Source organism: Pinus tabuliformis, chromosome 8 (genome assembly GCF_031772625.1).
Source record: "Pinus tabuliformis cultivar Carrire ecotype Pingquan chromosome 8, CPIR1, whole genome shotgun sequence".
Classification (NCBI taxonomy): domain Eukaryota; kingdom Viridiplantae; phylum Streptophyta; class Pinopsida; order Pinales; family Pinaceae; genus Pinus; species Pinus tabuliformis.
Genome location: NC_142294.1, coordinates 750,780,151 through 750,798,866, shown reverse-complemented (window position 1 = coordinate 750,798,866; position 18,716 = coordinate 750,780,151). Strand labels below are relative to the sequence as shown.

Sequence of the window (18,716 nt, the reverse complement as noted above, 5' to 3'; positions counted from 1 at the left end):
CAAGTTATCTACTATCTGATATTCTTAGCATGTAACTTAGTTGGTATGATTGTGCCTAAGCTTTTCTTGAAGGTTGAATACTAAGTTCCTAAGGTGTTATTTTCTATGGTAACATTTTATTTTCTTTGTTTATACAAGTCATCTAGACGCATAGTGGCCATTATCGTTCAACTAAAAACTATTTCCCAACAGAAGAAAATTTGTTTGCGTTTTTTACTTTTCTAGGGAAAAAAATGGCATTGACATTGATGATGTTGAGGTATATGTCGTATAAATCCTTTATAGTCTACTTTAGTTTATATTCCAATGTTCATTGTCCTTGGTGTATTATACTTTGCATTGTATCTTCTTTCATTTTCAGAAGATAAACTCAATATTGATGGTAAGAAGGAGGAATTTAAGAAAGAGAAAATAACAATGGAGTGAAAAATGCAGAAAGAGAGAGAAGAGAATCGGTCTAGTGATACCTTTAAAGCCAATATCTTGCATGAGATACACACATATAAACCGATGGTCAAGTCTTTAGAGTTGATGAATTCACCTGCAATGCCTTGACAAAATAATGATAATGCTTTGAAGTGATGAAACATTATTTCATGTGTAAATTGTAGCCCGACTAATATTAAGTTGAAAACTCGTATTGTAATACTTGAAATTTCATATAATATTTATAGTTGTATTTGATATTATTTAGTATTGTAATAAACATATGTAACTTTGTGTTTTCACATTAGATGAACATGTTCATTGTATGACATTTTTTTAGTTTAGTCGCAAAACCATACTAATTAAATTATGTTGATTAATAATGAACACATAAAATCAATCTAAAACTTCTAAATTAATAGTTTATATTGATTAATGATGAACACAAATAAAATGAATATATGACTAAATTAATTTTTTATAATAATTATTAATGAATGTAGATGAAATGAATATAGACTACTAAATTAGGTGTTTATATGATGAATATGAAACTACCAAAAAAAGATAAATGAATACTGCAAATGGTAAATTTGTGATTATAAATGATGATTAAATTTTGCATATATACAACTATTAGTAGCTAATTTACAGTATCTTATAACACGACCAAAAATTAGTCATATTTCTTTGGTCATTAATTGGTTTTAAACGATGACTACAATTTATATATATATGATTATTTGTAGCTAATTTACAGTATTTTATAACACGACCAACATTTTGGTTATATTTCTTTGGTCATTAATTGGATTTCTCAGATGATCATATAGTAATATATTTTGTTGTATATTTGGTCATTAATTATGACAATTAATAACCAAATTTATGACTAAATATACTATTAGATGATAAAATTGAGACAATCAATTAATGACTAAGCTACAAATGACTAAAAGTTGGTCGTGCTATAAGATACTATAAATTAGCTACTATTGGTCACCAACTGAAAAATGGTCGTTTATATGCAAATTTTAGTCCTTTTTTTAGTAACTAATTAGCCATTTTGTACTAGTGTGTCCAAGATTCTATTACCTATGTAAGATGGATGAAGAGACCATATGACATATTCTATTGCACTGTGCATTTGCAAAAGAAGTATGATAGGAGGTATACAATTTATCAAGAGTGGCATGCTAGATTGGAAACCCACTTAGTGAATGCTTCAAGAACTAGATGAGTGATATGGCTTTGGCGTAGTGTAAACTCTACCCATGTATTGTTGCATGGGAAATATGGATCGCAAAAAACATGGCTTCGTTGAAGATAAACCCTTCTTTCCTCTAATAAATATATATGTAGCAAGACCTAAAACAACCTTACATTATGAGGAATCGCAAAAGTTCTAGCCCCCTTATGGTAGAAAAGTAATGTGCTTAAGGTTCTTTTAATGTTGCCCAAGAAGGAAATCCAAGTCCATGAAATGTTGAGGGTGTCTTGTATTCAGGTAATGGATCAATGTTCTCTTTCAAGTTGTCATTGGGGAGTGGAACCAATAATTGTGTTGAAGTGCATGCAGTCCTAAACCCACTGAAAATGTTTATCAAAAAGGATATGAACAAGAAAGTCATGTGCCAATCCACGTTGGTCATTGAATGGGTTTTAAGAAATTGTTAAACCCTAAAATCCTCTCTCGAACCCCTATTAGAACAAATTTTCAATGTTGTTGAGTTCGAGGTAATAAGTTTCAAAGTCTATTATCAATACAATTATAATGTCGATGGGTTATCCAAAGCAAAGGTCTCAAGGAAAATATGGTTCCTAAAAAGAGGGGGAGGTTGAAGCAAGGGTATAATCCCCTACAAATCCTTGAAGATGATAGCCGATGGACCCATATGCTTTTCATTTTCATGTTCTTCTTCATATTTTTCCAATCAATTTTAAAAGCAAAATTCGTTTTGGGATATGATTCATGTTTTAAAGGATGATGGCACCTCTTTATTTTTGAAAAATGGTTAAGGCATTACGCTATGCTTTCATCATCTAAGCATTATTAGAGATCAATTAACCCCGATAGGTAGACCTTGTGGATTGTTTAATGGACCATTACTTTTTATTATTTAGTGCTTCGATAAATGCTAAATGTAGTTTGTTTTTTGATCTGAATAATATAAAGTTACAAATGTTTCCCTTGACAAGGAAATACACTCCTATACATGCATACAGATACACATTGTTGATGTTCATCTCACTCGTGAACCAACGACTAATTGGGTCGTATATACGTGAACTACACATATATTCTACACACACACACACACACATACATATATATGTATACTATGAAATTTTTATCTATTACAGTAATTAGAAATTATTTTTCTAACTGTAAATTTAATTATGTAGTTTATTTGCTATGGAAAACAATGAATAAAATCACAACTGAAATTTTCACAAAAAATATTGCGGAAAATAAAATATCGAGGACCGAGAAATTTTAGCACACACACAAGAATTTTGACATAGTTATTTTTGGACAATTGTCCCCAAAAAAACTCAATGCGGGAAAATCGATGCAACAAATGAGGGTTTTATTATTATTCTTCAACAGCAATTCTGAGTACAATAATTTAGATGCCCAACTGGCAATCTAATTTGAGGAAAATACTGGAAAAATTATTGTGAGAATTTTCTCTCACCCCACAGCTAATTTTTGCCTCCGAAATTACCTCCCTAGCCTTTGCGTTGAGCCTCCTACGTCACCCTCTGCGCAGTGCTTACACAGATCCTATGGGGATTTCGGCCTTCCTTCCTTTGCCTCTTCCTGGAACTGGAAAACTTCCTCCCAGAATGTTGCTACCCTCCTCTTCCACCTGCTACTCACCCTCTGGCTCTATCTTCTCTGTTGAATTACTTCCACTAAGAAAATTGAACTGTCTGGGCAACTGAGTATCTGCACTGGTGTATTCTCCATCACTACATCGATCTCCTCTTATTATCCATTGTTAGAGCACCAACGACCAAGATTAAAACTTAATCAATGGCTAGGATTATCTCTCGATCGATTCGTGTGAGTTTCTAGAAGATTCTCGTCTTGTCTCAATTAATAGTGATTAATTAAGCATATTCCCTAAGTTTAGAATTAGCAAACATTTTAAAATCAATTAATAATCTAATTGAGACACTTCTAAGTACAATTTCCAGGAACGATTTATGGGTTTTGGATATCTCATGTATTCTACCCTCTCCACTAAATTTAGTGACTAGAACACATTTGATGCTACAAAAACTAACACTCCCTCTTAGCGAAGAATGTGTTCTAGTGATGCACTCCCTACCACAACACATTGTCTCTGCATCATCTTCTGACACACAATTGATGTTTGGCCATATTTCCCACCAACCACTGCGCAACTCTGATATATGTTGCATCTATGTTGTTGTTGACACTAACATATTGTTTCTAGCATTGCATATGCACTGCAACTCCCTCTCATCTGTTGTTGTTGCTGCTGAGAATAATCCAAGGTAATCTACCTCTACTACTGAAACGGGTTCTCCACCATACCCATATATTCTCTAAAATAAACAAACTTATCTCTTCCTATAGCTTTCGTGGGTATATCTGCAACCCGCACTTCTGTGGGAACACACTGTAGATGGACTACTCCACGTTGTACACAATCTCTGATGAAATGACATCGAATATATGTGTTTCGACCTGACATGAAACATTGGATTCTAAAAGAGATTTATGTAACTCTGATCATCACAATAGACATTGGTTGCCTCCATCCTCGTCCTGAACAAACTCACTAGCAACTTCCGAAGCCATATAGCTTTGCACGTGGTTGTGTTTGCTGCGATATACTCTACTGCTGCAGAGCTCAATGCTACTGACTTATACTTCTTGTTACACTAAACCATCCCTGATCCAACACTGAAGTAGTACCCAACAGTACTTTCCCTGTCCACTGAACTTCCTGCCCAATCTGCATTTGTGAATCCATATAATCTGACTCATCTCCTTGAGTATATCTCAACCCATACTCGATTGTGCCATGCGCATACCTCATAATGTGTCTTGGTGTTGCCCAATGTACCCTCTTCAACTCTACCATGAACTAACTAAGAGTATTGACTGCAAAACAAATATATGGCCTAGTATTGACTAGATACATGAGAGACCCAATAAGTTGTCTATACAAGGTGGGGTCGACATCCTTGTCATTTGATGCATCTACATTCTTCTAGTTGGTGATCATGGGTGTAGACATGGGTTTGCAATCCTACATTCTGAACATCTTCAAAATATATGTAGTGTATCTTCCTTGCCCAAGGAATATCTCCCCATTCTTTTGCCACACTTCCAATCCTAGGAAATAGTGCATCAACCCGAAATTCTACATGTCAAACTCTGTTGCAAAATTCCTCTTGCAGTCGTCTATGAGCTCTAATGATCCTGTCAAGAAGAGATCATCCACATACAACATTAGGATGAATGGCTCACCCTCTACCATCAAATAGTAAAGGTTGGGATCTACGTCACTCTTAACGAATCCCATCTACTGCAAGTAGTTGTTAATCCTACCATACCATGCTTGGGAACCTACTTGACTTTGTATAGAGATTTCTTCAGTCTTCATACATGAGTGTGTATCTCATGAGTTTCGAAGCCCTCTAGTTGTTCTGTGTACACTTCTTCCTCTATCACCCCGTTCAAGAAGGTTGTCTTGATGCCCATCTGGTGGATCTATCATCTTAGCTGCTAGAGATATAACTGACTGGATAGAAGAGTATCTAAAAACTAGGCTCGAAGGTATCCTCATAATCTATCCCTTCTTTCTGTGCATACTCCTTTGCCACGAACCTAGCCTTCTATTTTTCCACACTGTCGTCTCCAACATATTTGATTTTGTAGATCCATCTAGAACCTACAATTGATCTATCTCCTAGCCTTAGCACTATCGTTCAGATATCATTTGTCCTGATAGGCCTATACTCTTCTACCATGGCATCTACCCATACTTACTGGTGTGCAGCCTCCTGAAAGCTGGAAGGTTCTGCAATCTTAGCCACCAATGCTTGGTACGTGTCAAGATGTCTGCGTTGTCTTTTGTTTGTCCTTTTGTTCCAATAAACTCCTTCGTATCTCTCAATGTCTGACAAACCTCTCTATTGGCTCGGCGACCAGTCATGGGCGGTTCATCCAGCTCCTCATCCTTCCTCTACTGCTCCATTTGTTGAGAAATCCTCGAATTTCCTGCACTTGAGAAAATATTAGTATTGGTTACAGTGCTCAATCCTTGTGATTGTCCTCCTGCTTGTCCCATTGGTTTCCCATGTGGCTAGACCAAAGGATCTTCTGCTGACTAATTATGATCACCTACAGGCATCTCACGAGATCTCCTGAAAGCTCAGTCCTCCATGAACTTCACGTCTTGCCTCACTACAATCTTCTTATTTCTAGGAATGTAGATCATGTATACCTTTGAGGTTTCGTTGCACCCAACGAAGAACACATTCACTATGGTTTGATCCAATTTGGTACGTTTCTCATCTAGCACGTGGCAATAAGCAATGCTCCCAAAAAATTATAAAGTGACTAACTTCTAGCTTCTTCCTTGTGAAGACTCCTTCTGGTGTTTTCTTCCCCGATGCTCTATGAGGAATCTTTTTCTGAATATATATTGTCATGTTACATGCCTCTGCCCATAGAAATCTGGGTAAATTCTGGTCATATAACATAGTCTTTGCAGCGCCAACAATGGCTCTGTTTTTTCATTCCACTACACCATTCTGTTGTGGATTATATGGAGTTTTCCATTCTCTCTTTATGCTTTCCTTCGCACAGAAATCTATGAAACCTTTATCAATATATTCTCCACCATTATCTGAGCGAAGGGCCTTGATATTCTTCCCTAACGCATTCTCCACAAGAGCATTAAACTCTCTAAAACGATTGAAGACCTCATCTTTGGTCTTCAAAAAGTAGATCCAGGTTTTCTTGGAATGGTCATCAATGAAGGTGATGAAATATTTGGCACCGTTGAGAACTTCAATAGACATCAGGCTACAAATATCTGAATGTATGAGTTCTAACACGCCATCAGCTTTGTTGTCACTTCTTGGAAATGTTGCCTTAGCATACTTCCAAGTACGCATCCTCTAAACACATCATCATGTTTCGCACCAAGTTCTAAAGCCCCTATTATCGTTTATCTGAGCATCCTGAGTGCTCCATGGTGTAGATGTCTCATTCTCGTATGCCATAATAACTCATTCAACTCCTTCCCACTGCTACTGTGACTGCTTATTAGTGTCATTGGAGAGTCAATCTATAATCGGTAAATATGTTACTTCGAACTCCAATTTGTCTTACCTTTTTATAACTTGGGTGTTTGACATACACTTTCTTCCCTATAAAATGAATATCATACCCCTTATCATGTAACTGGGATGTTGAAATCAGGTTCATACCCAATCCTGGCACATGCAATACATCTCTAGCATTGGTGCTTGCTCCTCACTCCCTCTAAAAATCTATGGTACCTCTCTCCACTATTGTACATTTCGTCATGTTTCCCATAGTAATCTGGAAATCCATCTGCTCCTCCTTGTAGCTAGAGAAATATTCTCTAACCCCTATCATGTGAGATGATGCTCCATTATTTATATACCAGACACCCTGTGAAGTTGATCCTGATAAGCGAGAAAATTCATCCTCCAACCTAGAAGACAAATTTGAAGTCTCATTAAAGTCACTTATGTCCATGGTTATGTTGAAGAATTTATGGTGTTATTCCTCTTTCACCTGACACTAGTTTTGCACTAGCAATCTGTTGCAAAACCTTTTACATCTTGGTAGAAATTCGCCCAACGAAATAACTGAGTTGCTCCCTTTGCCTCTGGAATCACTTAAACTAGAAGAATCAAATTTTTCTGCCCCTTTCTCAGGAAAATCTGACTTTCTCAAGCAACTTGGCCTCTTGGCAAAAAGATTGTGTTGCCCTTGGGAATTTCAGCGTATTGCCCTTGCTGAGCAACAAAATACCTTTTCTTCATTTCTGAGCTCTCCAACTAATCAAATGTGCTCTAATACCAAGTGAAATTTTTATCTACTGCAGTAACTGAAAATTATTCTTCTAACTGTAAATTTAATTATGCAGTTTATTTGCTACGACAAATAACAAATAAAATCACCACTGCAATTTTCACCATAAAAATACTGCGGAAAATAAAACACTGAAGACTGAGAAATTCTAGCACACACACAAGAATTTTGACACAGATATTTTGAACAACTATTCCCAGAAAAACCCAATGTGGGAAACCCAGTGCAGCAGATGAGGGTTTTATTATTATTCTTCGGCAACAATTCTGAGTACAATAATTTATATGCCAAACTGGCAATTTAATTTGAGGAAAACACTGGCAAAATTATTGTGAGAATTTTCTCACCCCACAGCTAATTTTTGCCTCTGAAAGTACCTCCCTAGCCTTTGCATTAAGCCTCTGCATCACCCTCTGCGTAGTGCTTATGCAGATATTGTGGGGTTTCGGCCTTCCTTCCTTTGCCTCTTCCTGGAACTTGAAAACTTCCTCCCGGAATGTTGCTACCCTCCTCTTCCACCTGCTACTCACCCTCTGACTCTATCTTCTCTGCTAAATTACTGGCACTAAAAAATCAAACTGCCTAGGCAAATAATTATCTTCACTGGTGTAGTCTCCATCACCACATCGATCTCCTCTTATAATCCACTGTTGAAACACCAACGACCAAGATTAAAACTCAATCAATGGCTAGGATTATATCTTGATTGATCCATGTGAGTTTCTATAAGATTATCACATTGTCTCAATTAATACTGAATAAATAACCATATTCCCTAAGTTTAAACTTAAGAAATATTTAAAAATTGATTAATATTCTAATTGAGAAACTTCTAGGCGAAATTTCCAAAAACGATTTCTGGGTTTTGGAGATCTCATGTATTCTAACCTCTCCACCAAATTTTGTGGCTAGAACACTTCTGGTGCTACAAAAACTAATATGTACAAAGCCCCAATAGTTAACTCTATTGGTTCAATCATTCCTACTAAGGTGTAATGTCGATGGAGGTCATGGGATCCTTTCCCGCCAATCACCATTAGGTTACAAGGTCACAGGATCTATTTTTAGGTAATGTTACGAGATTACCAAGCACTATTGCCACTAACAAATAACACTAGTCTCCAATTGGATAAACCAAGGAGGAGAGATGGAAAATGCACATACACAATTACACATGCATATATCAAACCAAATCCATTTAGTGCATCACAACTTGAGTGGGCCTAATGGTTAAAAACATATGTTTCATCCTAAAGTGTCACAAGTTCAAGCCCAGAGGGGAGAAGAGTATGTACACCTCTATAAACTTTACCAGTCAAATCATTGCACGGCAATAGCTCCCTTGTCCCACAATCAAGGGGGTCTCATACACCAATTTAATGTCTTCACCATTGCACACCAAACTATATCCATTTAGCATGTCATTACATCATAACAACAATAGCTCCTTGGTCCCACAATCAAGGGGGTCTCATACACCAATTTAATTTAATGTCTTCACCATTGCATACTAAACTAAATCCATTTAGCATGTCACTACATCATATATTTATCCAAGCGTTGCATTTGAGTGCAAGAAAACAAGTAGAACTTATTTATGTAAAATATTAAATAGAAGCCACATATTTGCATATGAAACCAAATCAAATCATAAGTTCTCATCAGTATTATGCTTAAGTACCAATATATATATATATATATATATATATATATATATATATATATAACTAATTAAGATGTACTTCTATTGTCTTTACCATTGCATAATGAACCAAATCCATCTAGCCCATCAATGCAATATTCAGTCCACCACTACATGTTGCAAATAAGTTCTAAGGCAAGTACTTATTTCTCCCAAATAAAAATACACAAATGCACTAGTTTCCTCATTCGAAATGTGTGTGAAAGGGTGAGAGAATTTATTTTGTCCATATTAAATGCAAAAAAAGAAAATAAAACAGATACAAGCATATATCACTAATCAACATAAGATTGTATTTTCTTTACCAACACATCCTAAATCAAAGCCATCAAGCTTATTGTTGCATTATTTGTTTCTCCACTACATATTACACTTAATCGCTAAGGTGATAATGATTGATTTATGGAGGAAAAAAATCACAAAACACATGCATATATATATAACAAATCAAAATTACATTGTATTGTTCTTACCATTGCATAGTAAACCAAAATCATCTACTATATAACTGCATTATTTGTTTCTCCACTCCATGTTGCATGAAGCGCCAAAATGGAAAGGAAGATTTATCTCATGTAAAATTTACAGTTTTTATAAATAAAAGTGAAAAGAACAGAAAAAACAAAATGAAAAAAACCTTATCAACCAAACTAAATCATAATTTCTCCTCAGTACTATGCGTAAGTGCCAACAGACATATATATCTAATTACGATATAATTAAATGGTCTTCGCGATTGCATAATGAACCAAATCCATCTAACTCATCAATGCAATACTCAATTCACCACTACATGTTGCAGATAAGTTCTAAAGCAAATACTTATTTCTCCAACAACAAAAAAAAAATACGCGAATGCACCAGCTTCCTCATTCTAAACGTTCAAATGTGAAATGATGAGAGAATTTATTTTTTCCATGGTAAATGCACAAAAATTATTACAAAAATTTACAGAAATGATTTGTAAAAAAACATATTCACATATATTCATACATACATATATCACTAATCAAAATAAGATTGTATTTTCTTTGCCAACGCCATCCTAAACCAAAGCCATCAAGCTTATTGTTGCATTATATGTTTCTCCGCTAAATATTACACTTAATTGCAAAGGTGAGAATCCTAAACCAAAGCCATCACACTTATTGTTGTATTATTTGTTTCTCCACTTTATATTACACTTAGTTGCAAAGGTAAGAATAATTTATTTATCAAGGAAAAATTTAGTAGAACACACACATATATAACAAATCAAAATTATATTGTATTATTCTTATCATCGGAAAAAAATCGCAAAACACATGGATGTGGATATATATATATATAACAAAACACATGGATATGGATATATATATATATAACAAATCAAAATTACATTGTATTATTTTTACGATTTCATACTAAACCAAAATCATCTAGTGTATCGCTGCATTATTTATTTCCCCACTCCACGTTCAATGAAACACCAAAAAAGCAAAGAGAATTTATCTCATATAAAATTTACATTTTTTAATAAAAAGAGAAAAAGAAAAGACAAAAACACATCAACTTCTTCATTCAATACACTCAAGTGAGAAAAAAATAAAAATAAAATAATTTGTTTCTACATAAAAGTAAAACCAAAAAATTAAGTTAAAATTAAGTTTGGATTCTCTTTTTCATTGCATACCAAACCAAATCCATTTAACTCATATCTACATTAGTTATCTCTCCCCTGCACATCGCAAAAACATTTTCTTACTACATTTCTCATCCATTTTTATAAATATATTTGTTATCTCTCCACTACACACTACAAAAAAAATTAAGTTTGGATTCTCTTTTTCATTGCATACCAAACCAAATCCATCTAACTCATATCTGCATTAGTTATCTCTCCCCTGCACATCGCAAAAACATTTTCTTACTACTTCATTTCTCATCCATTTTTATAAATATATTTGTTATCTCTCCACTACACACTGCAAAAAAAATTCTTAGTACTTCATTTCTCATCCATTTTTATAAATATATATTTTTTTTAATCACCAATAATTTCTGTTGTTATCATACATTACATGCCAATCTTATACTCTCTGCAACCTGAACCCATTCCTCGATATATCGTCATTCATCATTCCAATTTTTCTCATTGTTAGTACTATTTTACCCACTACTTTCAAGCCTTCAAGTGTTCATCATCTCCATGGCCACAATTGTATTGTAATTTACCTACAGTTGTTTCTAATACTTCCAATAAAGAGATATTAACAAAAGTAGCTTAATAAGTAGATAAATTCAATACTTACAATGAAAATTCTTAGTTCTTTTTCAAATACGATAGGAATTTTGGCCCAAGTTATAGTTCGAATTCACGTAGACATGAATTTTAACCATGAAACTTTATTTTGGTTGGTACATACCAAATCGTTGAAATTTCAAACAAATGAATAAATTCAAGGGTAACTTTGCCTCGCGCCAGAAGAATTAGCTCACCAAAACAATTGAATTTTGTCCATTTATCAACTCCCCAACTAATAATTACATGTAAATACTAAAACATTATATATAGCACTATATTCAATATTTACACATTATCACCATGGATCATAGCAACTGCCGTTGCTGTTACAGATTGCTCTTTAGTGCTATTTTCTCCGGCAATCAAAGTCCTTGCAACCAACAATGCTTTTCCATATTAGGGTTTTACATAAAGGATATGAATTAAGCCCAGCTTTCCAGCACAGCAATGCTATCTTCTTGCCTTCCCCTTTAGGAATTGCTAAGATACATGGATGTGATATAACCTTCAAAGAAGCGGCAGCCATTTTTTCCCTTATCAAAAAGGTCATTGTGTACATCCTGCTAAGCATTGTGTATTCTGCAACCATAAACTTGTTTAAGGAAATTTTTGACCTGAAGGTGGTCTTTAGGTTTTACCGCTGAAAGCCATCCAACACTTGACAGGAATTGAGCTCTATTGGCCGCGGTCCCCTTTCCCCACAATGATGCTGCAAAATTCAACCTTTAGTAAAACTTGAGCCATCCGCCATAGTGAAACATTTTTTGGTAGGAACAAGAAAATAATTACTCTAAGTGGCAATATTAAGCAATTTGATTTTCCTAAGTGATCACTAAAAGATCGCCAAGAGCAACTTCATGTTGGTTGGAGATTATGTGCTTCTTTCAAAAAATGAGTTCTAGCCATGCACGATCCATGGAAATTGAATTCATTTAACATATCTGGTTGGCACTGCTTTGTTGATCAAGCTTGCACCTCCATGAATCACTTTGATGTACATGTAAGAACCTTGGTTAGGATTACAATTTACAGTCAGGAAGGCACTAAACGTTTGGAATGTATGTATTGTTACTCCTTTGGACTTCATAAATCAGAAAAGGTTGGGTGGCAGTGTAGAGTTCCAACAGCCTCTAAATGGTATTATGGTTTCATGAGATGTACTGGAGGAGCTTGTAGATAAATTTCAGAAATCCACATGTCCAGTTAAAATTCTCTCGAAACAGCCTTCCATATCATAAAAATAGAAAATAAGTGAGCAAAAAGTGTATCAAACATCATACTGTTCAAACTGTCAACTGTACCTTCCAAGTATCATACTTGCCTAAGGTTGCAGAAAGGCAAGCTACCATTTGAAATTGATGCCCTGAAACATTCTACTTTGCTCCGCTACAATTACTGTGCAATCAAATGTGGGAATTTTGGAAAAAAAAATTCCCTAAAGAACCAAATAAGTTGGGTTGACTGACTGTATAGAAGATTATTTTGCTGGAATAGACTAGAAGTTAGATTCTTCATAACCAGTGAAGAAAGGATTTCCCTATAATAGCCAAACTTAAATTTGACTATTTGATGCCACAGTCTGAAAGGATACAGTGCATTTAACCTGCAATAACTGGAACTTCAGCTGTATTACAACTTAGATATGAGAAGGAAAATAGAATATGAATCATGAGGCAACTATTGGACAGAACACAACGGAACTATAAATATAAACCAAGGGCAATCGGGGAACAGAAATGGCACAAGAAATAGAACATGTCAAGGGAAAAAAAATTAGTTTATGTTACTCTATGGAACAATAATGCTGACAGCTACATAATTTCCATTTGGCTTTGCCATTTGAGTGCTAGCACTGCCAAAACTTCAGTTCAATTATTCGTACATGGAATAAATTCCATCCTCAAAGACACATTTATGTGTTTGATTTCCTTCTCTTTGCCTACGTGATTCATAAGAGAAAAACTCTTGGACATAAAAGGAACAATAACTACAAACCAAGATGGCAATTGGGAAACAGAAACTGACTGACACAAGCAATGGAACATGTCAATAGACAAAAATTAGTTTATGTGACTATTGAACAATAATGCTGACTGCTATATAATTTCCATTTGGCTTTCCCATTTGAGTGCTAGCACTGCCAAAACTTCAGTTGTTTAGTTACTTGTACATGGAATAAATTCCATCCTCGGAGAAGCACACATTTATGCATTTGAACGCCTTCTTTTTGCATCTCGGTCACCCAGATGCAAGCCAATAGAAATGTCCTCGCTGGAACCATCTTTCCCATCCCTAAGTGCAGATAGGTTCTCACACTTTGGACTTTTGGCCTGCTCTGGATGGCCCAGTGATCTATGAAAATCCTTCATAAATTGGTGCTCAACACTTGTTGAAGGCTCAGCCAATCTTGTCATGAACTCTGACTGCCTAAATATTGGGGTCACCTCAGCTCCACTCTGGAGACCCAAATGCTGTGTATGAAAGCTGGACATGTCATCATTATCAAACTGCATAAGTGGACATGCCTCTTCTGTTTTCTCCTTTTCAGCCAAAGTCAAGGGACCAATTCTGTACCCTCTTGGAGACGACTCCCCAACGGTTGAATCAATGGCCACTGCTGATGACCACCGCTTTTGTTCCTCAACAGCTTCTGCAATAGTAGAAGCAGTAAATGGTTATTCAGGGGGCCTCTACAAGTCCGAACCTTTAATCAAAGCATCTTAAAGTATATGAAAAATTATTTGTAATCATAAGGTCCAACCTTGCATTCAGAAACAAAATCGCATTGCCCTGCCCTATAAAGATGAATCACTGGCAAGCAAAGAAATGTAGAGGATGTGTGTTTCATCATCATCCAGGGTGAAAGAAAAAATGCTTTGTTCAAATTACGGATAACAAAGAAAATATAATATCAATCATTTCGTCAAATCTGTAAACTCCTCCATTTCAAACATGAAAATAATTAGAGAATTACTTGAGCTATGAAATGCCTCTAAATATCTCTCAAAATATGCAAACCCATTGCGGCATTTGAAATGCATTCATACCTCATGCTTTCTTAATTACCTATCCAATACATACACATTCGCATTCTTAAGCTTAACCCACAACACATATTATTTTTAAAAAAAATAGAAAAGCATCAAACATCAATCATAAGATATCTCAAGACATCTCCCTAATCCCAACTGAACAACCTATTATAATTAAAAACCCAGTTCAAGTAGGATACAAACTTTTGCTGCCTCTACTAGCAGCCAAGATATAAGTAATGCAAATACATCGCCCTGAGTCCTGACTCTCATAAGGCATGATTCAAGAAACTACGCTTGTGGTTCAAATTTAAACATAATGCACAATACAATCACCCTTTTTCTACTTTGGAAAACTGCCAATAAAAAATAAAACCAGCATAGAGCAATAAAAGCATAACATTATAATTTCCTTCAAATATGTGCAATGCTTGTCAAAAAAGTAATAAATCTCCTGAGAAAACAGAAACCAGGGACCAGTTCAGACCTCGAAGACCTCCAGCACCAGTGATCAGGTCAAGCTGAAGTAAGTCCAGCAGACGGCCAAGATCAACACCACTCGTCCAGTTTTCAGGACCAGAACCATTCTTCAGTTTCAATCGCCCACGGTTTGCTGTGCCACCCCATATAATTCCAACTGGCCTTGGCTTCTCACCACTTTCCTCAGTAACTAGTATAAGGCTTCCACTATCACCTTCTAGATCAAAAGCTTGTTTATTCTCTCCTACAACGAGGAAGTCCGTAAAAAAGCAGATGCCTTTTTCATCATTGTATTCAAGTGCATATGCCATTATAGTTCCTCTTGTCAACCCAGAACTTCTTCCTACTTTCACCACTTGCTTACCAATGAGGCTCCCAACAGGAGCCTGTAGGTCAACCAACATGACTTCACCCATGTCTCCAACACCTTTCACTGTAGTTGTAACATTGGAAACATCAAAGCTATCTGCAAAAGGTATGAAAGCCCCATCTGCTCGCACAAATGTTTCTGTTTCAAAACAAACCAAGTTAGAACTAGAAGAACATGTTTTCTAAAAGTAGTTAAGGTGTACACCATGAATGAGATTCTGAAGTTCTGGAGATAACCTGGATTCATGCCAGCGAAAATGCCATACCACAGATCGTCTGTGATGAATGATGTTGCCCTCTCAACAGCACCTAAGTAGACACCAGGACCAAGGTTTGGTGGCAATGGATGAAACATCTTCTGGTTGGGATAGTCTAAATCAACTGCTACATGACGGTTTGTCAAGAATCCAACCTGACGAGAGCCAGTTCGACTTTTAACTATGGCTCCCAATGTTCCATATGTTTCTTGGCTTGCAACCTGTAACAAGGTTTAGAAGAAGGAAATGAGAGCTGTTAACAACAACAAATTAAATAAAAACTTATCACGGCCTAACATGCAAAGTTGCAAACAAATAGGCAGAAATCACAAGCAAAATACATAGAAAACCATCGGAAATAGCCTCTGCCTGATAATAAACAATAACAATAGGAAAAATCCTTTGCCTGATATAACAATAGGAAATAGCATCAAGCTAATAAGTGTGAGATGCGTAGATAGGAAATATAACTAAAATTGATAGAGAAGCATTTGCTTTAAAGTTTAATCTATATCATAAAGAGTAAAAATGCCAAATTTTCAGTTACTGTTCAGCAAAAGCAATTTACAGAAGAAAGCAGTTCAGCATTTCAAAGGTGTCGAGTACATGGTACAGTTAAAGCATCAAATAAAACATAATGTCAAACTAAGATGAGTGATGAAATCTCAAATTTCGGTGGTGACTATACACATATGACAGCTGAAGAAAACGCTGCATATTTTACTACAACTCACAAAACTAAAGCAACATGAATGTATCAAGTATTCAATCTGACAATATCTGCATTGAGAAGCCATCAACACAAGCATTAAGACAACAACTCAATAACCTACAAAAAAAGTGATCCATTATACTCGGACCTTGGATAGCATATCTGGGATTAAAAGTGATGGGGAACAAAATTGTGATAAATTTGCAACCGGGAAAAGCATCTGCTACAAGAAATCTTAGTGGTTAAGATTTTTCATTGTGCTGCCTTTTTTCTGATAAAAAGATTGCCAATTATAAAGTTCTGGATCAGATCTATAGGCCACTGAGCACAGAAATCCTTAATTCCCACCATAAAACAGCACACTGTTGCAAAAACAAAGACATACTAGTGCATGCTAACCACACACTAAATTTAAAATTGGTACATCAAAACACACTTATCACAAGATAAATACCTCCTTGTCTTAAAGGCTTTCCACCCAAAACTACTACAGTCCAATACCAAAACCCACTACCCAAAAGTTACCTTATAAGCTAGCATTCATAGCCACCATGTGGCTAGACCCTGCACAGACTCCCCTAATATTGGTTTCCTTTCCTTCTCCATTCAAATTGGATTATACTTGTCAAAAACAGTTACAGAGGCATCACCCAGGACCCAGCTACAACCAGGAATAAAAAATGTCAATGTGTATTCCCTGCACCCAAGCCTTCGGTACAACACACCAGCAAATAAAAACTATGGGCAATTATACCTATTTGGCATTTGAATTTGCAGGAAGTTTATTCCGATGTCGACCAAATTCTCACAGATATCTTGCACTCTTTCTTCTCTTTCTTTCATGTTGATTATGAATTTCATGTCTTGTTTTGTTATATGGTTTGTGTAGCCTAGAGTACTCCAGCAGCTTTGTTTTCCCTGATTGTACTTGCAAGTCCTATTGTCATATTTTTGGTCATTTGTTAGACATTAACAAATTACCATATTTTATATTGAATACAAGTATGCCTGTATAAAAAGATCATCCACAGAACAACGCACTATAAAGACATGACAGAGCTAGGACAACAATTCCATGATCCCACCCAGGGAGTATTGACATGAACGACTCTCCCTTCAATAATGACTCTACTTGAGACCTCTTTTTCTGGTTGGATCTCCTCACTAATGAGTACTAAATGCAACAATTCCATATCATATTCCATCATAATCATTAACCAATAGGACCTCTGATCTTATTGGCCCACAATGATAGCTAAAAAATAACATAAATGACCCTATATCTCTGTAGTGCCACACCCGCATCAGGATAGAGGACAGCCTTCAAAGCAAGAGTAAAACGCAACTCCATTAACAACAAAGCATAGAACTGCTACTGATCTTGTTGCATGTTGGTGATAATGACCATCACAGTGATCATACCCCTCTTTTGGAGAACCCTGCAGCTTGATTTGTTTGCACTTATGCAAAGTCATAGACACATAGTTGACAATTTTGTCTGTCTTTGTATTTTATCATGGCTTGGTGTCATACCTGTAACACATTAGTTTCTAAATACAGTAAAACGAAGTGTCTCCTTTCCTGCAAAACAGAAATCTGACACGAGCACCAAAAGAACCAGACCTGTTACATCACAAAATCACTTGGAAACCAACTCACTCAATATGCTCATTAGCTTCAAATCTAGAAGTTATAAGGAAAAATGCTGAAAATTCAACAAAAACACGAGCAAGAAACCTTCGAAAGACTCAAATCACTACCATATCCTTTTCAGGGTTTTACTGATGAACTTACAACAATGAAAAAAATGCAAATTGCAAAATCTGAAAAACCCTAGGAGGTCCCATTCAAAATCGCCCTTTAGCAATCAACAGTCCAAATCAAATCTCAAACAAAGATCACTTCGATAATTCTCCTTAATTAATTGCCCAATAGCCCATAGGGTGGACAAGTCTCCAAGATTTTGAGTTGCTCCCTGAACTCTCTTTAACTGGTACCTAATAGTTTATGGGATGAATAAGTCTCCAAGAATTAGACAGCTCAATATGAATCTCAATAGCTACAATCAAAACAATAACTCAACACTAGAAAAAAGACACGCAAAAGGCATCTGTTATCTTATTGGCTATGCCTTTTGCACTCTGCCCTTTGTGATTCCACTCTGCTTCTTATATGCTGGTTAATTTCCATTCTGGATATGCTTCTTATTGGCATAAGAATATACACTGATGGATATGATGCATAATTGTAGCCATAACAATGACTATATAAGGAGGAAGGTGCAATATCCCTTACGCATGGAATTTATATTTTCAGTGGGATTTTATTAAAGCGCTGCAT

The 18,716-nt window shown here is 35.7% G+C and overlaps 1 protein-coding gene across 3 annotated transcripts in view; it reads right to left on the bottom strand.

The window, feature by feature from the left end:
- Window positions 1–13,290: 13,290 nt before the first annotated feature.
- LOC149237762 (protein NARROW LEAF 1-like) overlaps window positions 13,291–18,716 on the bottom strand; it is a 69,232-nt gene continuing 63,806 nt past the window's right edge. For all 3 annotated transcript variants that reach the window (XM_089372786.1, XM_089372787.1, XM_089372788.1), the window contains exons 4-6: window positions 15,645–15,885; window positions 15,046–15,546; window positions 13,291–14,176 (exon numbers count right to left, since the gene is read on the bottom strand). In XM_089372786.1, coding sequence (XP_089228912.1) covers window positions 13,731–14,176; window positions 15,046–15,546; window positions 15,645–15,885 — 1,188 coding nt within the window. In that variant the 3' untranslated portion in view covers window positions 13,291–13,730. The remainder of the gene's footprint in view (window positions 14,177–15,045; window positions 15,547–15,644; window positions 15,886–18,716) is intronic.